Below are 22,177 nucleotides of genomic sequence, written 5' to 3'. Positions count from 1 at the left end.
TTGACAGTGATGTGCACTTGGGGCCAAAAAAAAAAAAAAAAAAATAGGTCACCTATAGAATAAAAGAGCTTTATTTTCTTAATTTACAGATTTTCCTTTTTGATACTGATTTTATTGATATTGATTTTCTTTCTAATCTTAAAGGTATAGTTCACTGAAAAATCATTTAATCACATTGTTCTGAACCCATATGACATACTTTCTTGTGTGGAACACAAGAATGACAGACTCAGTCACCATTCACTTTCATTGTATGGAAAAAAGATGCAATGAAAGTGACTGAGAGTAACATTCTGCGTCTACTTTTGTGTTTCATGTAAGAACAAAAGTCATCCAGGTTTGGAACATCATGGGGGTGAGTAAATGATGACAGAATTTTTACAGTATTTTGGGGTGAATCAACCCTTTAATACAATAAACCAAAGGGAACATGCTATTGCTCAAGTGTGCATAACACTGTTTACTATATGTCGTTTATAATTGGAATTGAATTCTTTCTGAAATAATGCCATTTGCAATAGTTATTTACAATTCTAGGGTCCCAACAATCATCTTATAGCAAAATGAATGTTTCAGACTTCAAACATTCGAGGATTCTGGGATTTATGGTACAGCTTGTCCTTGTATGAATGTGTATGTGTGTGTTTGCATGTACTTTTACTGTTTTAAGCTCTCCAATTCTGTTGATAAGAATGGGGATAGAGGATTAAGAGACATTTGTTGCTCAGTTCAGACAGCTATTACTCTACCATATGTAATGCCCACCCTATTGCGGTCCCCTCCTCTCTCTCTCTTACCCTCATACACAGATTGCCATAGTGCTCTATTAATCTTTTAGCACCAACAAGTGTTGTGTCTAACAAGAGTCACTTTTCCTATTGTTGTGGACTGAGGTTTCTCACTTAAACATTACTGATAGCACCTCCAGGCATCTATGAAAGCAAACTTTCATTGATGGTATCCTTCAATCACAAAGGTAAAGCACAAAGGATTGAGATAAAGGGATGAGAGGTAGGTAGAGGTGCAAAAACAGAGAGAGAGAGAGAGGGGAATGAAGGGAGAGGAGGTAAAAAAGATGGGAGGGTTTGTTTGGTGTGTGCATGAATCCTGATGGTCCTCTGCCAGATTGACCACAGCAAAATTGATTTGCTCCTCCCGTATAAACAGAGAGCAACTGGAACAAAAGAGGCTTAAGATTGAAAAGCAAGCATTTCACTTAGAGATTAACTGACAGTGGCAGTCTGAGAAACAAGATATAGACAAACACAGAAGGGGAGGACTGGCAAAGAGGAAGGTGAGTAAAAACTTTCACCTTCTGCTTTGATCAGCTGTGCTTCTACTTCTAATGTTTAATGCTTTTGCAAAGTCTTGTCTTAAGCCTGAGTGTAGACTTGCAACATTAAAACAATCATAATCACACTTGAATGCAATAGATATTTGTGTTATAATTTGTTATTCTTTTTCTTCATATGTTTACTGTTCTTCTGTGAATGTTTTCTCAATGAACAGAGAAATGTGTATTAGTATTATTATTACTATTATTATTGTATGTACTTGAGTATGCATGAGTAACTCAGTACTTTTTCCAGGGATTATAGTTATCCGCAATTACATTACATTTTCTTGGTAATTGGTAACATTTGACAATAATGTAAATTAATGCATTAGGTATTGTGAACTAATATTGAACAATAATTTTTCTCAGCATTTTTTTATCGTGGTAATTTTTTTTTATTATATACTAGTGCTCATTGTTATTTCATAATAGACCAATATACAGTATGAACTGATTTTAACATACAACATTTGATGTTAAAGATGTAGTAGTATTTTTGTAGAAATTAACCTAAACCAAGAAAATGTATTTTTAGTTTTTTTAGCTCAAGTTAACTATTGCATTAACTAATGTTAACATAAAAATCCTTATTGTAAAGTGTTACCATGGTAACTTCATACTTTCTCAATATGCAGCTGCATTTTCTTCCAAGATTTGTTTGATGTTTACGTAAGTCCAGCATTTATTTAAAGATATGTTAATGTATGATAATGATTCATCATTAAAAATTAGTTAAGGATTTTAAAACGAATTCATTCTTTCTGGTCTTTATATCAGCATTGTCTCTGTCTCTCTCTCTCTCTCTGAAGTTAATGTCTAAGGGAGTGAATGGCTCATGGATGGGGTCTGTCTCTGTCCCGTCCTCCATGCCTCCTGCCTTCCGCTCTCACCTTTCTTCATCTGCCGATTTCAGTATAGCCATCTTTCTCATCATCACAGGTCAGTCACTGCTTATTTGATTATCTATCTATCTATCTATCTATCTATATATACATATATACACACACAACAGTTAGTTCCGGTCCTCGAATCTGATTGGATGAGAGATGTTTCACGAGTACTGATGGTCTCACACCATCAGCACTCGGACACTTCACTGTGTGTATCACTCTGCTTGTGTTCGTGCCATTCTAAACTAAAGTGTAAGTGTAGTGCATATGTGTTAAGAGCTACTGTATGTGTCTCTTTTTACATGTATTTTTTATGTTGACATTACATATGTTAGCCAGCAGGTGGTGGCAAAAGATAATTTTTGTGTGTAATATGAGCCAGTTATGTGACATGAAGTGAATCCGCATCAGTCAGTGTTTACATACAACAGAACTCCGTGATCGCTCGTATTCCTACTACACTACTAAAGCTAGGAAATAGCTTTAAACGGCTTTAAATGAACAACTTCAGCATTACAGCTCATCACAGCTGAGAGACACAACAGACTGATTAATTACAGAACTCAAGGCACTTACCTCTTACCGAAGTTTCCACATTGGAGAGGACGTGCTCTTTAAAATAGCGGAGGACATTGCGGTTTCTATAGTAAATGACTCTTGCACACCAGCTACCGTGAAATATGGAGGAATACCCCCACTTGGTATGCTATTTTTCCACTGAGAAAGCTGATCTTCAGAAAGCTGACAGCATCTCTGCTTGGGAGTGGCAACAGGTGATCGCACACGCTCCGTCTCTCTCTCTCTCTCTCTCTCTCTCTCTCTCTCTCACACACACACACACACACACACTCACACACACACACACACACACACACATCCATCCTTGTTTATCCAGTAACTTGTTAGAAACAGCACAAGCCATGATACTATTTCTGAAGTGGCATTTTTGATTTACTAACGGAGGCTTGGACGCATCATTTGGTTTGAACCAGCAACGGCAGATTCTGATCCATCACGTAAGAAGTTCCATGCACAAGTTCCATGCACAAATGCGTTTTTATAACCGTACTCAGTTTTTCCACATTTTTTTAAATGTACTTGTTCATTGAACTGTTGTATATAAGCAATATCACACTCACAATCGTGCTATATGGCCCTAAATCAGCACTGCTGTGATTAAATACGGCACTCGGCCTGCGGCCTCGTGCCTGCGGCCGAATCACAGCAGTGCTGATGTAGGGCCATATCGCACTCTTGCTCGTGTGATATTGCTTAAATATATATATGTATTATAAAGGCAGATATTGGTCTATATATTGCTTTATATACAGTGGGGTCCAAAAATCTGAGACCACACTGAAAATCTAAATTTTTATTGAAAATAAACAAACAGTTTTGAAGTCAGTTAAAGTTATGACATAAAACGAATACAAATTAGATCCCATCCAGCATTACTTCAAGGTGACTAATCAAATGAAAACAAATGTGACAATGATCATGTTAACTGTGTTGTAAACAGTAGCGGATCCTGGCATAAGCAACATAGGCAGGTGCCTAAGGTGGCAACACTCTCTGGGGCGGCACGAAACGGTACCTGTCCAGCCGCCCCTGTACAGAGCTTGCAAGATTGCGATGGGAGAAAGGTGCCTTGACAGGCTGCTCAGCCTTAAAGGTTCTATATGGTTAGGATTATGGATGTTCATAATGTATTTTTACAACAAACATAAGATAACCATGATCAATATTATAGGTAGGCTACACCATGACACGGGATAGCCTCAGTGGTCTTGCAATAATTTGCATCTCAACCATGTGATTGCTGGGCAGATATGACGATGTCATGATTTTGCATCAGTGAAAACTAGGAGGGGAGGGTTCAATTTTAAATTAGGGATTAGGTGTAATAGCACAGAATAGCAGCAATCTGTAAGAATTCTGCCATTTTCTTTATTTATTGACTCTATTATATATATAGGGGAGGCACCATGTCGGATCTCGCCTAAGGCACCAAGTAAGCCAGAACCACCACTGGTTGTAAATAAGGTCAGATTTCCTTGCTTCTGTTAAAGAGGCTTTTTAAACATTCTCAAATCATGCTGAATAACATGAATCATCAGATTTTGCACAAACTTGTGGAGTTCATGCCATCTTGAATAAGCCAAAAAGGGACAATAGTCTAGGCCTACTTTAGATTAAATTTTTTCTCAAATTGTTATGCTGATAATATAATTTGTAATTAAATTGTTTTAAATAAATATATTTAAAAAAAAAAAGTCAAATAGAAGTATTTTTATTTTTATTTTTTTACTATTTTTTACGTCAGACGGAAAAATAATCTGCTACAGATGTTTGCATTTTGAGATGATTAAAACGTAAATGCACTCACATATTCGTATTATTGCTCTGTATTCTCTGTGTATCTGTCTCAGGTGTGGTGTCTGTGGTTGGGAATGGCCTGGTGTTGTTGGTGTACGGTCAGAGGAGAAAGAAGATTCGAGCGCACGAGCTCATGACCATCAATCTGGCTGTGTGTGATTTCGGCTACAGTCTGCTGGGGGCGCCATGTCTCATCATCTCGAGGTATCGCCACTGGCAAATACTGTATACTGTAGCATATGATTGCGATAAAACGTTTAGTTTTGAAGGTAAAACTAATTTGTTTACTCTTTGACATGCCCATATGTTTGCTAAAGACTGTTAGAGGATTAGTCTTTGACATAAATGTATCACTCGCTCTAGTGATTATCCCTCAATATCCTTTGGCGAGTATGAGAATCATACAAAATAAGAGTATTTTGCTGGTTAAAAAAGCAGCATGACAGTCCATATGAAAGCCACTGATGATGATATTACATAATGTAGACTGAGCAAGGAATAATATTGACCTAATTTGACTTGAGAGAGGATTTAACAGGAATTTGGTCAATGGAAAACTATTTAGAAGTGCTCTTTTATCCATTGTATGCACAAAACAAAGTGCATTGTTTTATATTAAAGCCTCTATGGTTAAACCACTTGGACAACAAACAGTAGTTGTGTGGCTTTATAGTCAATGTGCGTGTTAGCTTTAAAGGGACAGTTCACCCAAGAACGAAAATTCTCTTATCATTTTCTCACTGTCATGCCATCCCAGATGTGTGACTTTCTTTCTTTCTTCTGCAGAACACAAATTAAGATTTTTAGAAGAATATTTCAGCTCTGTAGGTTCATACAATGCAAGTGAATGGTGACCAGAAATTTGAAGTTCCAAAAAGCACATAAAGGCAGAATAAAAGTAATCAATTTGACTACAGTGGTTAAATCCATATCTTTTGAAGCGATATGACGGGTGTGGTAGAGAAACAGATCAATATTTAAGTCCTTTTTTTTTACTAAAAACCTCCTTGCCAAGTAGTTGGTGATATGCCCAAAGAATGCAAATTGCCAAAAATAAAAGAATATGAAAGTGTAGCTTTGTAGTAAACATGGACTGAATTATTGACCTGTTTCTCACCCACACCTATCATGTAGCTTCTGAAGAAATTGATTTAACCGCTGGAGTCAAATTGATTACTATTATGCTGCCTTTATATGCTTTTTGAACCTTTATAGTTCTGGTCATCATTCACTTGCATTGTATGGAACTACAGAGCTGAAATATTCTTCTAAAAATCTTTGTTTGTGTTCAGCAGAAGAAAGAAAGAAAGTCACACATCTGGGATGGCATGAGGGTGAGAAAATGATGAGAGAATTTTCATTTTTGGGTGAACTGTTCCATTAAGTTCATCTATGCTTGTGCACTCCTAAATGTTGACAAAACAATCTTTTAGCAGACATAGGTATACATATTTAAAATAGAAAAACTGACCAAAATTATCCATGATTTATCATGCGCTGAGGGGCATATAATTTTGTAGAATCAAATACGCTCTAGAATGAGAATGTCCCTCCCCCAAACACTTTTTTTTTATGGGTGTAAAATAAACTAAATGCCATTGGCTATTTAAAAACAACAACAACAACAAAAAACTTTGAAATGTCTCGCCCCAACTTTCTGTTTCAATAAGACACAGGAAAGAAAGCTGTGCTCATCAAGCCAATTATTGGGGTCTTTAATATAGGCTATGTCATAATATTGAAAATATATTTGTGAGAAGAAAGAATTTTTTGGGTCAGTACTTCTTGTGGTGCTTTCAGATTGCGGCTTAAAATTTATTGATTTTTATATTCAAAGGGCATAGTGTGTCAGTAAAACAGACATTGTAGGCTATAGCTTTTATACAGACAGAAGATGTGTGGTGAAAGGATCAGCCTGTCTTTCTTTTTGGATTTTAGATTGGGTACACAGGCTTACTTTTAGAATATTCATTCAATGAGACTAGGTCTCGTTAAATAGTTCTTCTGTATATTTTAGGATTTGCTGTTCTCAGGATTTTCTTATTGTTCTAAACTGCGTCTCTTTTTTATCTCTTGTCTCTTTCAGTCTGTCCCATGCATGGATTTTTGGGGAAACAGGATGTTTGTGGTATGGGTTTCAGGGCTTTGTTTTTGGCATTGGATCCCTCATCACCACCTGCCTTATCTCCCTCGACCGCTGCTTCAAGATCTGTAGCATTCGATATGGTAATTCTCCCTTATGTTCTTATGTTTGAAGTGTCATTTTATGTTATAATATTGCACATTATACATATAATATTTGCAATGGGATACATCCCTTTAACTAAAATATACTGATCAGCTTATACACAAACAGTATTCAACAGGGTACTTTCATAAAATAATGTCCATTGCATATTTTAAAAATTCAACCTTCAGCATAAAAGTATAACTACTGTTAAAATTTCCCCTGAGCTCATAGGCAAATGTTAGAGGGAGTCATCACTCTAACTTGTTGGTAATTGAAGAAATGTCGTATTACAATTGCCCCTGGTCTCCCCTACTTCAAAATGATGTGTCATTGTACAAGAACACTATAGAGATTACAGTTGTCATTTATGCATATCCAGTGTAAAACATAAATCTCTGATTCTGATACTGTGTTTTCTCCTCTGAGCTAACACAATCAGACTATGGTAATAATATCAGTATATTCCAATGCTTCCAGCAACTATGGAGTCAAAAAAGATAATTTATATATTTATATGTTATATATTATGTTTGTCATTTTATATTATAATATTGCACATGTCTGCCCCTTAGTCCAGTTTGAAAAAAAAAAAAAAAGTTTTTTTAAATTATTATTATTGAATTATTGAAGGAAGAACAGGTTTATTTGTCTTTTTTTTAACAAACAATTGGTTCCATCTCCCAGTGTGTATGAGTAATACATATATATATATATATATATATATATATATATATATTATCTTTTTCTCTGTCTCAGGTCAGTGGATTGAGAGAAGACATGCCTCTCTGTCTATTGCTCTGGTGTGGATCTATACAATATTCTGGGCTGCACTTCCTGCATTTGGCTTTGGTAGTTATGGTCCTGAACCGTTTGGGACCAGCTGTACCATAAACTGGTAATGAGCTTTAGTTATTAGTAATACTATCCACCTTTTTCCTGAACGCGGAAGTGTTCCACGACTCGACTGTTTTCAATTTCCGTTCTCCAATGTTTTCACTCGCATCGGCGTATATTCTTTGCGGGTAATGTAATGTTTAAGGTATTACATTTGTAAAAATTGTCAAAAAACATGCTGATACTTCACAGAGTCGAGACAGTGCCTTGCCTGAGTGTGTAAATGACATGAAGCAATGATCCGAGGTGAGTCACGTTGATATCATTAATTATTCTGAGCTGTTATGACAGCCAACAACTGCACAAATTGAGCCTGAAATACATTTTTACTCCAAGTAACACTTAAATGGTTGTTGTTTTTCTCTGTATCGCTCGTTTTGGAAGTTTTTACTTGGCGTCTTGAGACCAGAAATAGAAAACAGGTAATTAGAATCATCATGGCACCGCCCAGTGGTTGTTCAGGAAAACTGTGGATACAGTGTAAGGTTGCTAACCTATTCATAGATGATTTGCTGGGATATACTTGCAGTGTGCTTTCAGAGTGTATTTTCAAATGGGCCAGTACAAATGAGTTTCACTTTTATGCAACTAAAAAAAAGTTTTTTACCCAAAAACCACCAAAACATGCCCACAGCACAGAAATATGTGTTGATGTATTCATATTCATTTCTTCCTGCTGATAATATACTCATTTATTGCTTCCTGGTGTTGATGTATTCACAAATTGTTCCCTGCTACCATGGCCACAGGTGGAGAATGAAGTCTTCTCTGAATGATAGAGTCTATATTTTTGTAATCCTGACACTCTGTTTTGGAATACCCACCTTTACAATCATCGCCTCATACTTTGCTATCCTCATCACGGTAAGAGAAAAACAGATGTTGGTATTATAGACAGTGGTTACAACAACTGATAATAATATGTGAACAACAACCGACAAGACATTATTTGTACTGCACCACTAAATCCCTTTATAAAATTAGAACACTTTAAATAACATCTATGGTAATTAAGTTAACTTTAAAAAAAAAAAAAAAAACAAAAAAAAAAAAAATTATCCCCTTTTCTCCCAATTTGGAATGCCCAATTCCCACTACTTAGTAGGTCCTTGTGGTGGCGCGGTTACTCACCTCAATCCGGGTGGTGGAGGACAATTCTCAGTTGCCTCCGCTTCTGAGACAGTCAATCCGCGCATCTTATCACGTGGCTCGCTGTGCATGACACCGCAGAGTCTCACAGCATGTGGAGGCTCATGCTACTCTCCACGATCCACGCACAATTTACCACGTGCCCCATTGAGAGCAAGAACCACTAATTAGACCACGAGGAGGTTACCCCATGTGACTCTACCCTCCCTAGCAACTGGGCCAATTCGGTTGCTTAGGAGACCTGGCTGGAGTCACTCAACACGCCCTGGATTTGAACTCGCGACTCCAGGTGTGGTAGTCAGCGTCAATACTTGCTGAGCTACCCAGGCCCTAATTAAGTACATAACTTATATAATTGCAAATAATACAGTATAAATAGTAACTAATAAAGTAAAAATATAGTCAATTTAATATAATATACTGTTGCATCTGATATCAACTGAAATGATCTAACCATTTTTAATCAAGCTTAAAAATATTAAACACACACTTGTGTAAGGTTAAACTTCTTGAACACATGTAAAGCGATGACAATCAGTGTTAATTTATATTGTATACGATGTTGTATGATCTCAGGTGTGTCGATCTGGTCGTTTATTGGCCTCAATTCCTTCATCCAATGTCACTCACAGCAGCAAAGATCTCCGGCTGACAAAGGTACTCATCCACTGATCATCCATAATATTTTGGAAATGATCCAAATATCTGTTTTGTTGGTTTTATTAAATCCCTTTTCACTGAAATGACTACCATACATGTTTCATGGCAAGACGGAGTTGCCTTGTTTCTTATTTTTAATTGAGTAATGCATTGTAGCTCAACACAACATTGTTAATGCAAAATTCCATCAAATGGAATTATTTTTGTCCCTTGACACTCAACTAAGAGCCATATGATGTATAAGTGGTGTAGTGGACTCGTAATAAGAAGGTTGCTGGTTAAACAAGTCAGGGGCGCAACTACACATTTCCGAACGGGTATGCAAAACTAAATGTTGTGCCTGTGAAGCGAGGGCGGGTAGATGTTGGAGGGGTCAAGGAGGCCGATTGCACCACCTTTAGTGAGCCGCTGGCGCCCCCCTTTACATGGCGCCCCTATGCATTGCATACTTTGCATATATGGTTTTTGCGTCTCTGCCGTCACCATTGAGCCAAGGACTGAACTTGTAATAAGAGTTCTTTAGGACACTATGGATAATAGTGTCTGCTAAATGACTTTTTCCTTCAGTACTTGAACACAACCATAAGAATTTATGTAAAAGTAACAGTATGGCTAAAGCTGCTTAACACATTTGTTGGGAACCAGGTGACATGATATTGTAATTGTAAAGTAATTCCAAAACTGTATTTCTGAGTGCACTTTAAATGAATATTCCAGGTTCAATACAATTAAACTCAACTGACAGCATTTGGTGCAAAATATTGTTTATTAAAAATTAATTTAGACTTGTCCATCCTTTTCTTTAAAAAAAGCAAAAATCTATGTTTTACTGAGGCACTTACAATGGAGGAGAATGGGGCCAATCCGTAAATGTTAAAATACTCACTGTTTCAAAAGTATAGACACAAGAAATAAACAATATGTGTGTTAACATGATTTTAGTGTGATGAAATCACAAACTAACCTTTTCTGAGTTAAGTTATGGCCAATTTTACAACTTTGTTGCCATGATGATGTAACATCAACAAACCCTAAAATGTCTGTAAAAATGACGATTTAAACAACTTTACAGCTCAAATAATACATGAGTTTTAACAGAAGAATTCGTGTGTGCTTTTATAAAATTACAAGCTTCACATTTCTGCCTTTAAGTTCCCCAAAAATTGGCTCCATTCACTTCCATTGTAAGTGCCTCACTGTAACCTCCATTTTTACTTATTTCAAAGAAAAGGAGGGATGAGTCAAAATGATTTTTTGTGGTAATCAACATTATGCCACAAATGCTGTCGATTGAGCTTAACTTGTACTGAACTTGGAATAGTCCTTTAAGCCTTCACATTTCTATTCAGATCTCTCTTTATATGACTTACATTCAACTTTACGTTTCTTTCTTGTGCATTCTGATACATCCAGATAGCAGCAGTGGTGTGTTCCTCATTTTTGATTGCCTGGACTCCCTATGCAATTGTTTCGCTTTACTCTGCTCTAACTGCTCGAGAGGAGCACCCTGGAGAAGATGGAGGAACATCTCTCTTGGCTGGAGATTCAGGAACAGGGATCGGGCACGGTGGAGGGTTCCCTGGTGTCTTTGGTTTTCCTTTCCTCATTAACTGGACCTCTCCAGAACACTTCCCAGATGCTTTCGGTTCCTGGAGGAATATGACTCCAGATCATCATCACTCTCATTCAGTAGGGAATGGACTTAGTTCATCTGTGGGCTCAGTGCATGGAGGAGTGGACGGACATAGGTCACATCCTGTGTCCAGCCTGAGGCCAGAGGTCACGCTGATCCCTGCCATTTTTGCCAAGTCACACTGCATGATAAACCCCTTTATCTACCAGATCATGAACCGTGACTTCAGAGAGGACGTCTATGATCTGCTGTGCTTTAGAGGGAAAGATGGAGAGAGAAGGAGAGGAAGGAGCAGACAGGGGAGCGATTCTGATGGTGAGGAGCTCAGTGATCACATTCATTCCCCATATAACCACTGAAGCAATTATACATTTGCAAGATACAAGGTTGCAAACAATGGTTAATAGTCACATTCTATACAGAATAAATTTCATTTTCAGTCTGCCTGTTTCTTGTTCTTTCCCTCCATCCTTATCACATTCTTTAACACAGGGTATCGTGGGAGCATCAGTCTGTCTTATATTCACAGCTGGAGAAGAAGAAGCACAGCTACAAGTCAGCCATCCGGGGAGCGTGTGAAGAAAGAGTCTTCGCGGAAGAGTAGAGGGAAGAGAGGGTCCTGTAAGGACAATGCCTCAGCCGGGTGGGCATCATTGGATACTGCAACCTTAGATACTCAAGCCAACTTAGAAAGAGAGAGAGGGAAGGAAGGGGAGAGAGAGATGGAGAAAGCAGCTTGTTGACATGTGAGGAGTGATACTGAGTGATGTCGACTCTAAATACCAAACAAATGCAGTTTTACGGAGAAATGCCATGTACTTCTTAAAGGGATGATTCACCCAAAAATGAAAATTCTGTCATTATTTACTCACCCTGATGTTGTTCTAAACCCATATGACTTTCTTTATTCCGTAGAACACAAAATGAGATGTAAGGCAGAATGTTCAGTTTCAGTCACTATTTACTTTAATAGTGTGGAGAAAAGATGCAACGAAAGTGAATGGGACTGAGTCTAACATTCTTGATTACATTACCCATTGAGGTCCCAGGGGAAAAAAAAGTTATACAGGTTTGGTACAACATGAGGGAGAGTAAATAATGGCAGGATTTAAATTGTTGGGTAAACTAACCCTTTAATGCAAATTAGTTAACTCAAAGTATTTGTTATGTTTGTAGTTACAGTGCAAAAGTAAAGTGTACATTTCCATAATTGTTGTTCAGTATGCAATGTTACACACACTTTAAAGGAATATTCTGGGTTCAGTACAAGTTAAGCTCAACTGACAGCATTTGTAGCACAGTATTTTTATTCCCTGCCTGGAATATTCCTTTAATAAAGACTTTTGCACCCACATCTTTATGCTTTCATAGGTGCTTTAAATTTGATACGTTTCCATATTTGTTTTGTTCGTTATATGTTTATTATTGAATCCCATGTTTTTATGTATTAATGTCTTGTGTATTATATTTTATGAAACAGTTTCTACTTGCTATTCAGTCCAAAGTATATTTAAAAAATATATTTCTGAATAAATTTGAAATGTTAATAAAGTTTACAATAATTATTAATAAAAACCCTTGACTATTCTTATTTTGTAGTTTCCAAATATACCTAAATCAGAAGCCAAATAAGAACAATGAAGTATTATTTTTATTATTATTATTATTATTTTTTTTTTAATTTTGCACATTAATAAACAGAACATTTGTACATATAATTGAGGGGGGAAAAAATCTCAGCCAGAAAGAAAAACAAGATCATAATATGTTAGAAATGTGTAAATTAATGAGTTTAAGATACTGTACAAAATGGGATATTTCAACCAAAAAGATATCAAAATTTGAAATTTGTTCTTAGGAATAAAATATTTACACTGCAAAACAAAAGACTTAACATGTTCAACCGCATAGTTATTGCTTGGAAAAATAGAAAAATATAGCTTTATTAACAGAGACAAATAAGAACTTAAATCCTCCTGAAGGGAGGGTTAATAGAGGGGTTATTTGATGCAGATCTGTGACGTCAGCTTTTCTTTGTTATTATGACGCATGACGTAACAGTTGTGTTTCCCGTAAGCATCTCTCCACAGGAACAAACACGCAACAGAAAAAATATAAAATGCGCATTTTTTAAATGATTTTTTTTTTTTTTTTTTTATTGCATTTGAACAGTGATAGATTAAACACGACAGGACTTCTGTGCAATGTAATCTAACAAACACTATACTGCGGCTGTGGAATATTGAAGTTAAAGAGCTGCAAGAGCAGACTACTGCTGATATTACGGTAGTGCGCGTGCTGAAGCCCCTCAGAGAGACGCACTCAAGTGTATTCGGGTTTCCAGGCAGAGAAGCCGCAAGACCTATTTTAAATGTGTTTCTGTTTATATTAGTCATTGCAGTATAATTAGCTTGTTGGAATAGTGTTTTACTTGATTTTATAGCCCTTTCTAAATCTCTAATTAGTCCAGATTTTTATATTTTATCCGTTGCTGCAGTCAATTTCTCCATCAGCGTCTATATGCAATACCCTTAACTCGTTATATAAGGTTTTAAATTGTTTAATTTTAACATTGTCGTGTCATTTGGACGGTAACCATCATTCACTTTTGAAATCAAACCGTTAAGTGGATCGAGAGTCAGTCAAAGCTGGTGTTCATGCCCGATCTGCAGCGCTTCAGTTTCCCGTACCATAGCATGAATTTTCCTCTCCATCATCATCACCATCACCATCACCATCATCATTATCAGCAGCAGTACCAGCAGCAGCAGAATCCAGAAGGACCCGGCCATCCCGATTCCCCCTCCGGCTTGCTCCCCGAGGCTGCCGTCCTCGGAGCTTCTGACCCATCCGCCTTTTTCCTTGGAGAACAGTCCGGACTCGGACTGGGCCCAGCTGGCGTCCCCCAGACCGCACCTGACCTTCCAACATCCTCCCAGACTGGGCTGCCTTACCTGCATTTCAGTCCATCCCTCCACTGGTCCCAACCTGCACCTCCTACAGCTATGGCATTGAGAAACGACCTGGGCTCCAACATCAGTGTCCTGAAGACCCTCAATCTGCGGTTCCGATGCTTTCTGGCCAAAGTGCATGAACTGGAGAGACGCAATAAGATATTGGAGTTACAGCTGCAGCAGGCCTTAGGCAGCAATAATGCGGGTGGATGCGTGGAGGATGGAAAGACCAAAGACACTGGGGTCCAGACTGGGTTTATTGGGCCTATTCCCGTCCGGCCTGGGTTTCTGCCCTTCCAAAACACCAACAACTCTGCCAAACGACCCACTAGTTTGTTTATGCCTCCCCTCACAACCGTACTCAAATTTGAGCAAAGTAAAGCTGATGATGAGACCACAACAAACCCAATCTCCAACAGAAACCCAACCATTACGGTTAGTCTCTCTACACCCACCACCGAACCCGCTTCGGCCAACACAAACAACTCCAATAATACTCCTCATGTAAGCAGTGTTGGCACCGGGACATCTCCAAACCCTCCTCCGCGGTTCCTCCCGGGCACTATCTGGTCCTACAACCATACCCGTAAACTGGGAAGCGGGTCAGAGACTCGGGTCACCAGTCCAGGAGTTTCATGGGTCCACCCGGATGGAGTGGGCGTCCAGATAGATACCATCACCCCAGAGATCAGAGCACTATATAATGTCCTGGCTAAAATCAAAAGGGAGAGGGACGAGTACAAGCGAAGGTGAATATGGAGAATTTCACATGTGTTGTATTTTTGACAGGATAAAATGCTTGTTTATCAGAAGGATTCAGTGTTAGGCCCTTATAGCGGGCCTTTTCTGCAAAGCCACTAACCTTTCTGTTTAAAGGGACTGATGAAGGCATTGAATGATAAATCATAGCCAAATCATAGTTTGATGACTTTGAATAGATCCAGCAATTTTTTTTTATTTTATATTCACTCTAGTTTTTATATGTTTTTGTTAATATTTCTGAGACATTACATGACAGTTTTTTAGGGAAGTGAACTATTCTATGATACCAAATGTTTGGGAGTGTGGCCAATGTAATGAGATAAATACATGATATAATAATGACAAGATATGATAATAAAAATGATCTAATTATAATATAATACTAATACTATAAAATATTATATATTTATAATATTTAAAATATTTGCGTTCTTTTAAATATTACAAAAAATTATATATATATATAAATCTGTGTAAAACTTAAAAGGACAATATAAATATTATATTAGAAACAACAATAATAATATATATATATATATATATATATATATATATATATATATATATATATATATATAATGTATACACTTTTTTGCTCATGCACCAAACACTATTATAATGTAAAATAAACTAGATTGTAGTACATTTTTTTAAAAATTGTGACCACACTCATAACCACAATGTTCCACCAATGGCCAGAGCACACTTCCCCAAGTTAAAAGAGCCCACCCCCTTGTCACTACGATGTTCTGGTGCTGAGGGGAAAGCTTTCTCTCTTTTCCTTATCTGAACTGTGCATTAGTCACGGACACTGTGTTAATGCAGAGTAGGCTGTAATTGTGATTAAATTTAATGCTCAGCAACTACATTATCTCACTTTAATTCAGACATTAATCAAAACTGTTGCTGCCAATATGAAGTGGTTACTTGCAGGTGTTCAAGACAGCAACAAAGTATTAGTGATCCTATGGCTGGAATATGGCTGGAATCTGTTGAGAAAATACGAGTTGTGACTTGCAGCTTTTGTATGATAAAAATGGAGCACATACATTTACTTCATCTGCTGGCAGTCTAGTGCAGAGACATGTAGTAGACATGACTCCAGATCTTTATTTCTCAAGGCTTCTGAGCTTTTTAGTGTCATGTGTGGCTTAATAGAGCACTCTGAGATTATTGAATGGAGGATCAAAAAAATGACTAAGTTCAGGCATGAAACTCTAAATGGTACAAGCTGACAGGTTCTTTGAACTTGTTATCTGTTTGCCAATCAGCTCGCTCACATATGATATTTCAAGCCAAGCGATGTAAGCTGATTGGTCCTTTGACATGTAATCGTATAGCCAATAAACTTGCATACTCTCTCTTTGCCTAACATTTACTGTAAATTTTCTCAGTTTGCAAGTAATCCGGTTTCACTGCAGCGGGCTGCAAAAGTTTTTTACGAAACTCTCCACCTCCCAAACTTCACTTGTCTAGATCTGCTACAGGCATTTATGTCTAATTAATGCATCATGTCTTGTGTATTTCTAATTGTGCAGCAGCTGCAGCATGTCCACATGCGTAACTTAGTACTTAGTAGTATGTCTGTGTATGTTCTTGCAGTAGCAAGTCTCTGTACTTGCTATGCAGCAGCAGCGTAGCAGATCTAGTCTGCCAGTATGTCATAAACATATTTACATGCTAAATCATTCAGAGAGTTGTCATGACTGAACTGTCGTTATCTAAAGCGTACTAAAAATATTGATGACTCAGCCTACACTATACATATTTTTTCCAGTCACATTTTCTCTAGAATGAGAACGTCACTTCTCTTAATCCCTTCTGCAACCGTAAAGCAAGTAGCAAATTTTGGTTGATGGCTGTGTTGCAGTTAAAGCCAATTAGATATTTAAGAAAAAAAGGGATGAGTCCTTCAATATATCCTGTTTAAACATTCTGTTTCAATGGAAAATATGTTAACATAAGAAAAGAAAAAAACAACAACTGATTGTCAAGCAAACTCTTTAAATGAGAAGTCAAACTTTCTCACACCTACAGTACATCAAATATACAGTAGTGATAGACTGATTTTGCCATTGCCAATTTTTATAATATTTGCATCGGCCGATAATCATGCTTGCTTGGCTGATTAACAGAAGTGTCATTATCTTCTTGTATCAATTCCAAAATCTACCGACAGCCTTGTCAACAGAAAATAAACATTTTCTGTTTTCAATATTTTAGTGAAGTTTTTGTAAATACTATTAGATTTAAAAAGTAGTAAGTAGGTGTAATTTGTTTGGTTTGGTTTTGTCACATTTGTCCTCATTAAATTGTACTACGTCTTAGTCGGCATTACTGGTATATGGGCTAGTCTTGCTCCTCTCTAGATAATGGCCTCGGTCATTAAAATCCCATATCGGTCGACCACTTATAGTATACCATTGATTCATTATTATACTCTAAATGAGCTGGGTTTGAGTGAAAGGGTTTTATAAGTTCTCACCAAGCTATGGTACAGCTTGACAAGCAAAAGGAAGGCAGATTAGATCGAAGATAAAAATAGCCTGAAGGAGGAAATACAGAATGGAAATACTAGCCAATCTGTTCTCATAATGGCTCAGTGTTCTCATAAGCAGATTCAAACTATTAGGAAAAGCCAGCAGCTCTTTATGTCCAGACCTGCAGCAGCCAGAGCGCCACACTCCACCTGCAGTCAGTCACGGAGAGCAGCTTTATTTTAAGGCCTAACGGACAGTCAGCATGCAAACTCATTACTGTCTGTCTGTTGACTCATCAGGACAGGTGAAGACACTTTTGAAAAGCAGAAAAGTCATTTTCACTCTACTTCTTAATAGATGTTATCGTGTGTTCAGCATCTTTCTGTCTGCCTGCTTTGCTATTTACTCTAGTTTCACCTCTTCTCAGACTTTCTGTTCTTCAGATCTTTTCCTTTTTTGACTTGCTAATTTAGTAAGCAGGCTTTCGCTGTCTGTGGCACTTATCCTAGAAAGTATTTTTTTTAATCTATTTGGTACATTCCACGAATACGGTATACTTTGGTGTCCCATTAAATTTTTCATGCCATTAGAGGCACAAATCCCTTTGTTTTTGTTGTGAGAACTATTTGATAGATATACTATTATTTAACATAATATGTAGCTAGCATGAAAAGTATCTTATTTTAAACACATCTAATATCTGTATCCCCACCTCCCTTGGCCCTACCAAGTAATAGCATAAAGGAATATTCCGGGTTCAATACAAGTTAAGCTCAGTCGACAGAATGGGGCCAACTTTTGGAGGGTTAAATGGCAGAAATGTGAAGATTCTAATTTTATAAAAGCACTTTCATTCTTCTGTTAAAAATTATGTATTATTTGAGCTGTTTAAATTGTAAATTTTACGGTAGTTTTAGGGTTTACAGCGTTACGTCATCATGGCAAAGAAGTTGTAAAATTGGATGTAACTTTACACAGAAAAGGTTAGTAATTATCACAATTAAGTAATTAAGGTTAGATTTTATCACAATAAAATCATGTTAACATGTACACTACCGGTCAAAAGTTTTGAAACACTTACTCATTCTTTATTATAATTTTTTTTTTTCACATTTTAGAATAATAGTAAAGTCATCAAAACTATGGAATAACATAAATGGAACTATGGGAATTATGTTGTGACTAAACAAAATCCAAAATAAATCAAAACTGTGTTATATTTTAGCATCTTCAAAGTAGTCACCCTTTGCCTAGAATTTGCAGTCATGTACTCTTGACATTTTCTCAACCAACTTCTTGAGGTATCACCCTGGGATGCTTTTTAAACAGTATTGAAGGAGTTCCCATCTGTGTTGGGCACTTATTGGCTGCTTTTCTTTATTATTTGGTTCAAGTCATCAATTTCAAATACTTTTTTTTTTTTTAATTACATTTTAGATTTATAATGAAATAAATTAATATGTTGTCACAATTATATTTTTGTCTACAAAAATAATTTCAAACATTTAAGCATATGCCTTCAGATGAAAGATCACGAGAAACATTTCGGTCAAGTGTTTCAAAACTTTTGACCGGTAGTGTATATTGTTTATGTCTTGTGCCTATACCTTTGAAACAGTGAGTATTTGAACATTTACAAATTGGCCCCCATTCACTTCCATTATAAGTGCCTCACTGGAACCCAGATTTTTTGCTTTTTTAATCAACATTATGCCACAAATGCTGTCGATTGAGCTTAACTTGTATTGAACCCGGAGTATTACTTTAATTTAGGCTAAAAAAAATTCTAGCTTTGTTTTATTTATTTATTTATTTGATACATTTTGTCTATTTAATTTTGAGTTTATTTAATATTTGTTGCCAGAAATAACCACCGCCTGTGGTTGACAATCAACGTTTTCTGAAGGTTAAGCACCTCCTTTCCCTGACCATATGTTGAAAAAGGAAAAAGAGTATCAGAGTTTCAGGGCAGATTTTGTATCCTGTTAATGAAGACATTTTACAGTATATTTCTTTCTTTCACACATGCTATTTGTGTCATTAGTCTCATTTAGACTCATGTAAGTCTCTGTCTCTCTCTCAACCCTTCCATTCTAGCCACGACATCAAGCAGCATTCAGTGATCTATGTTGTATCTGCATTGCAGTACATACACAAGGACTCAGGCTGCGGAGAAGCAGCATCTCTCTGTCTCTCTCTCTCTCCACCCTTTCTCCTTCTTTACTCTTATTATATGCCACTCAATTTAGTAATTGTATGTTTGCACCTTGGATTGGAATAATGCATAGCCTCAGACTAACCTTTAATTCCAGTAATGATGTTTAATTAATGTAGAGGCTGCTGCAGTGTTCTGAATGTTAAACAGCTCTTACATAAGAACATTTATTGTTCTTTTCCACCTCATTTCATAATACTGTTCTACTGGACAATATTATTGTTGAACAACCGCACAATAAATAAGCCCTGACTGGACGGGTGGATCATTTAAAGGACTGAGCACACTCACAGAAACAAACGCACTTGAACTTGAAGATTACACAAATACAATTTTAAGCTGTACTTTACTGCAAAGATATCGTTTTTTATAGTATAGTTTATAATTTGTTTTTCTTAACAAATGGATAGTGAAATAATTCGATCTTGATCTTTAGAAAATATTGTCCCTCCACTGCAGTAGGGCAAATTAAAATTCTGGTTTATATTCTATTCATTTTAGACAAGTTTTGCAATTTTTATAACACTTTTACAAATCTTTGTAAAAAAATGTGTCAATTTTAAGGAACGTTACATTTTTTGTATTAGGAGGGAAAATCATGTTTCAACAAGATTGCACTATTAAAAGTATGCTTTAATATTAAAATTAGTGAATAAAAATAGTTATTTTCTCCAATAAATTAAATATCAGTTGAAATTATTATGTAAAATGTCTGACATTGTTGTATGATTTTGTTTGTTGGATGAAGTCACGAATGTCATGAATGTAATGGTGGGATAAATTTAGGCTAATATCACTATCACCAGGACAATGGTGATTTTGGCCTAAGTTAGTTTATTTAACATATCTAATAGTACACACACACACACACACACACATTTATAATGCTTTTACAAATGTAATTGGACACCAATTTGTATGCTATTCATGGAAAGTGCCATATGATATGTTGTTTTGTGCATTCCTACTTCAAGAGACCTTCCAAATAATTTCAGATTGTTTCCCATAGAAATAGATGAATGTTTCACTAATTAAACACTTAAAGGTTCTGCTTATGAACAATTTAGTCATGACTTATTTAAGTTTTTAGCTAGTTAAACTAGTTAACTTGAACTAGTTAAAGTTCCTATTGTTGTTGACACACATGTTTTGAGGTTGGTTCTGACTTTGTGTTATGGTTTTCTGCTTTCAGATGGGAAGAGGAATACACCATCAGAATGGACATGGAACAGAGAGTCAATGACCTACAGGAGGTGAGGAACAACATTTAAAGCCAGTAGGTGGATGCCAGGAGGTGCTGGGCAAGCTGCGCAAAATATTTAGCTAGCTAAGCTACCAACTATTCAACAGAAAAAGTAGTTAAGCTTAGCTGGAAGCTACACTTCAGGAAAAGTAGCAAGTTACATTACAAGCTACATGCCAAAAATAGCTTGCTACATTTAAACTACTTCATTTTTTCAACCAGATGTATGGAGCATACTGTCATAGACTAAGCATCTAAAAGACTTATCCACATGATGTTTATCAAAGCTATGGTATAGTATAGTATAGTGCAATACAGTATACAAGTATACAGTATAGTGCAATATAAAATATATGTGCATGTAAAAAAAAAACATGTAAATTCATATTTAAACATGCTACCTATACAAAACTATCTGTTCAAAATCATCTTATTTATACTACTGGCTGTACAAACCCATACACATTTGAAAAACCATGGTACTACCATGGTACTTTGATATATAGTTACCATTTTCACATATCATTGCATTAAAACGGTGCTTCAAAGTACTTTAAGGAATACCATAGTCCATGGAACTTTGAGGCAATATATGGTTACCATATTCATATACTATTCTATTTACATGGTGCTTCAATGTAATTCAAAGAATACCATGGTACTGCCATGGTTTTTTGCTATATGATTACCATATTCATATACCACTGTATTTACATGGTGCTCCCAGGTAATGGTGAAAGTCCAAAAAACATGGCAATGCCATGGTACCCTTTACAAAAATCGAGAGTTCTGACAAATTTGCAGCAAATTCGGCACTCATTATTTTCACATGTAAATGAGATTTGCGGCAAACTCTTCATTGTTGCCAAAGGTTTGCTGCAGATTCACCACTACCGGTGAAGAGTTGCAAACTTCTGTCAAACATTTGCACTGAATTGCAAGCTCATTTGCATGTGAAAATAGTGAGTGGGAAATTTGTGATTGTGAACTCTTGATTTTTTGAATAGGTACTTTCTTTAAAGTGTTTTCGTGTAGGCTTTTAAGTGTTGTGATACTCTTTTGGTTGAAAAATGTCTTTACCTGCAGTAGTTGTTCACAATCTGCACATGTGTTGAACTTAATATAGACTTTCTTCGTCACTGGCAAACTATAGGACACATTTTCAGGTTAGTGTGTTGGCGAATGAGAAGCCGCTTCAACTGATTCAGCAGTGCATACGTGACCATTCTGAGTCATTCAGATTGAATCATGAACTGATTTAGGTCACTTTATCACGTGTGACCAATTCATTGTAATGAACTGACTCAAATGTGCAATTCATTTGTGAGTCAGACATCTTTAGTTCTGATTCAAAA

The 22,177-nt window shown here is 36.5% G+C and overlaps 2 protein-coding genes across 4 annotated transcripts in view; both read left to right on the top strand.

Moving 5' to 3' along the window:
• The first annotated feature begins 1,200 nt into the window (after positions 1 to 1,200).
• On the top strand, positions 1,201 to 12,692 carry LOC127454594 (opsin-5-like). Of its 2 annotated transcripts, XM_051721901.1 has the most exons (10): positions 1,250 to 1,294; positions 1,972 to 2,005; positions 2,146 to 2,275; positions 4,656 to 4,806; positions 6,689 to 6,828; positions 7,589 to 7,727; positions 8,476 to 8,590; positions 9,452 to 9,532; positions 10,949 to 11,483; positions 11,661 to 12,692. In XM_051721901.1, exons 3-10 carry the CDS (start codon positions 2,149 to 2,151, stop codon positions 11,909 to 11,911), a joined length of 1,539 nt encoding a protein of 512 aa, XP_051577861.1. In that variant the 5' UTR covers positions 1,250 to 1,294; positions 1,972 to 2,005; positions 2,146 to 2,148; the 3' UTR covers positions 11,912 to 12,692. The 2 variants fall into 2 exon arrangements, with proteins under 2 accessions (XP_051577860.1, XP_051577861.1); XM_051721900.1 differs by lacking the exon at positions 1,972 to 2,005 and having other exon boundaries at positions 1,201 to 1,294.
• Positions 12,693 to 13,479: 787 nt separating this feature from the next.
• The window catches only part of LOC127454289 (non-homologous end joining factor IFFO1-like), a 33,298-nt gene continuing 24,600 nt past the window's right edge, over positions 13,480 to 22,177 (top strand). For both annotated transcript variants that reach the window (XM_051721386.1, XM_051721385.1), the window contains exons 1-2: positions 13,480 to 14,871; positions 20,772 to 20,832. In XM_051721386.1, the coding sequence (XP_051577346.1) occupies positions 13,826 to 14,871; positions 20,772 to 20,832 (1,107 nt within the window). In that variant the 5' untranslated portion in view covers positions 13,480 to 13,825. The remainder of the gene's footprint in view (positions 14,872 to 20,771; positions 20,833 to 22,177) is intronic.

The sequence above is a fragment of the Myxocyprinus asiaticus genome, chromosome 16 (assembly GCF_019703515.2).
Source record: "Myxocyprinus asiaticus isolate MX2 ecotype Aquarium Trade chromosome 16, UBuf_Myxa_2, whole genome shotgun sequence".
In the NCBI taxonomy this organism is placed as follows: Eukaryota; Metazoa; Chordata; class Actinopteri; order Cypriniformes; family Catostomidae; genus Myxocyprinus; species Myxocyprinus asiaticus.
The sequence above is the reverse complement of the archived record's forward strand: the minus strand, read 5'-3'. Positions and strand labels throughout refer to the sequence as shown.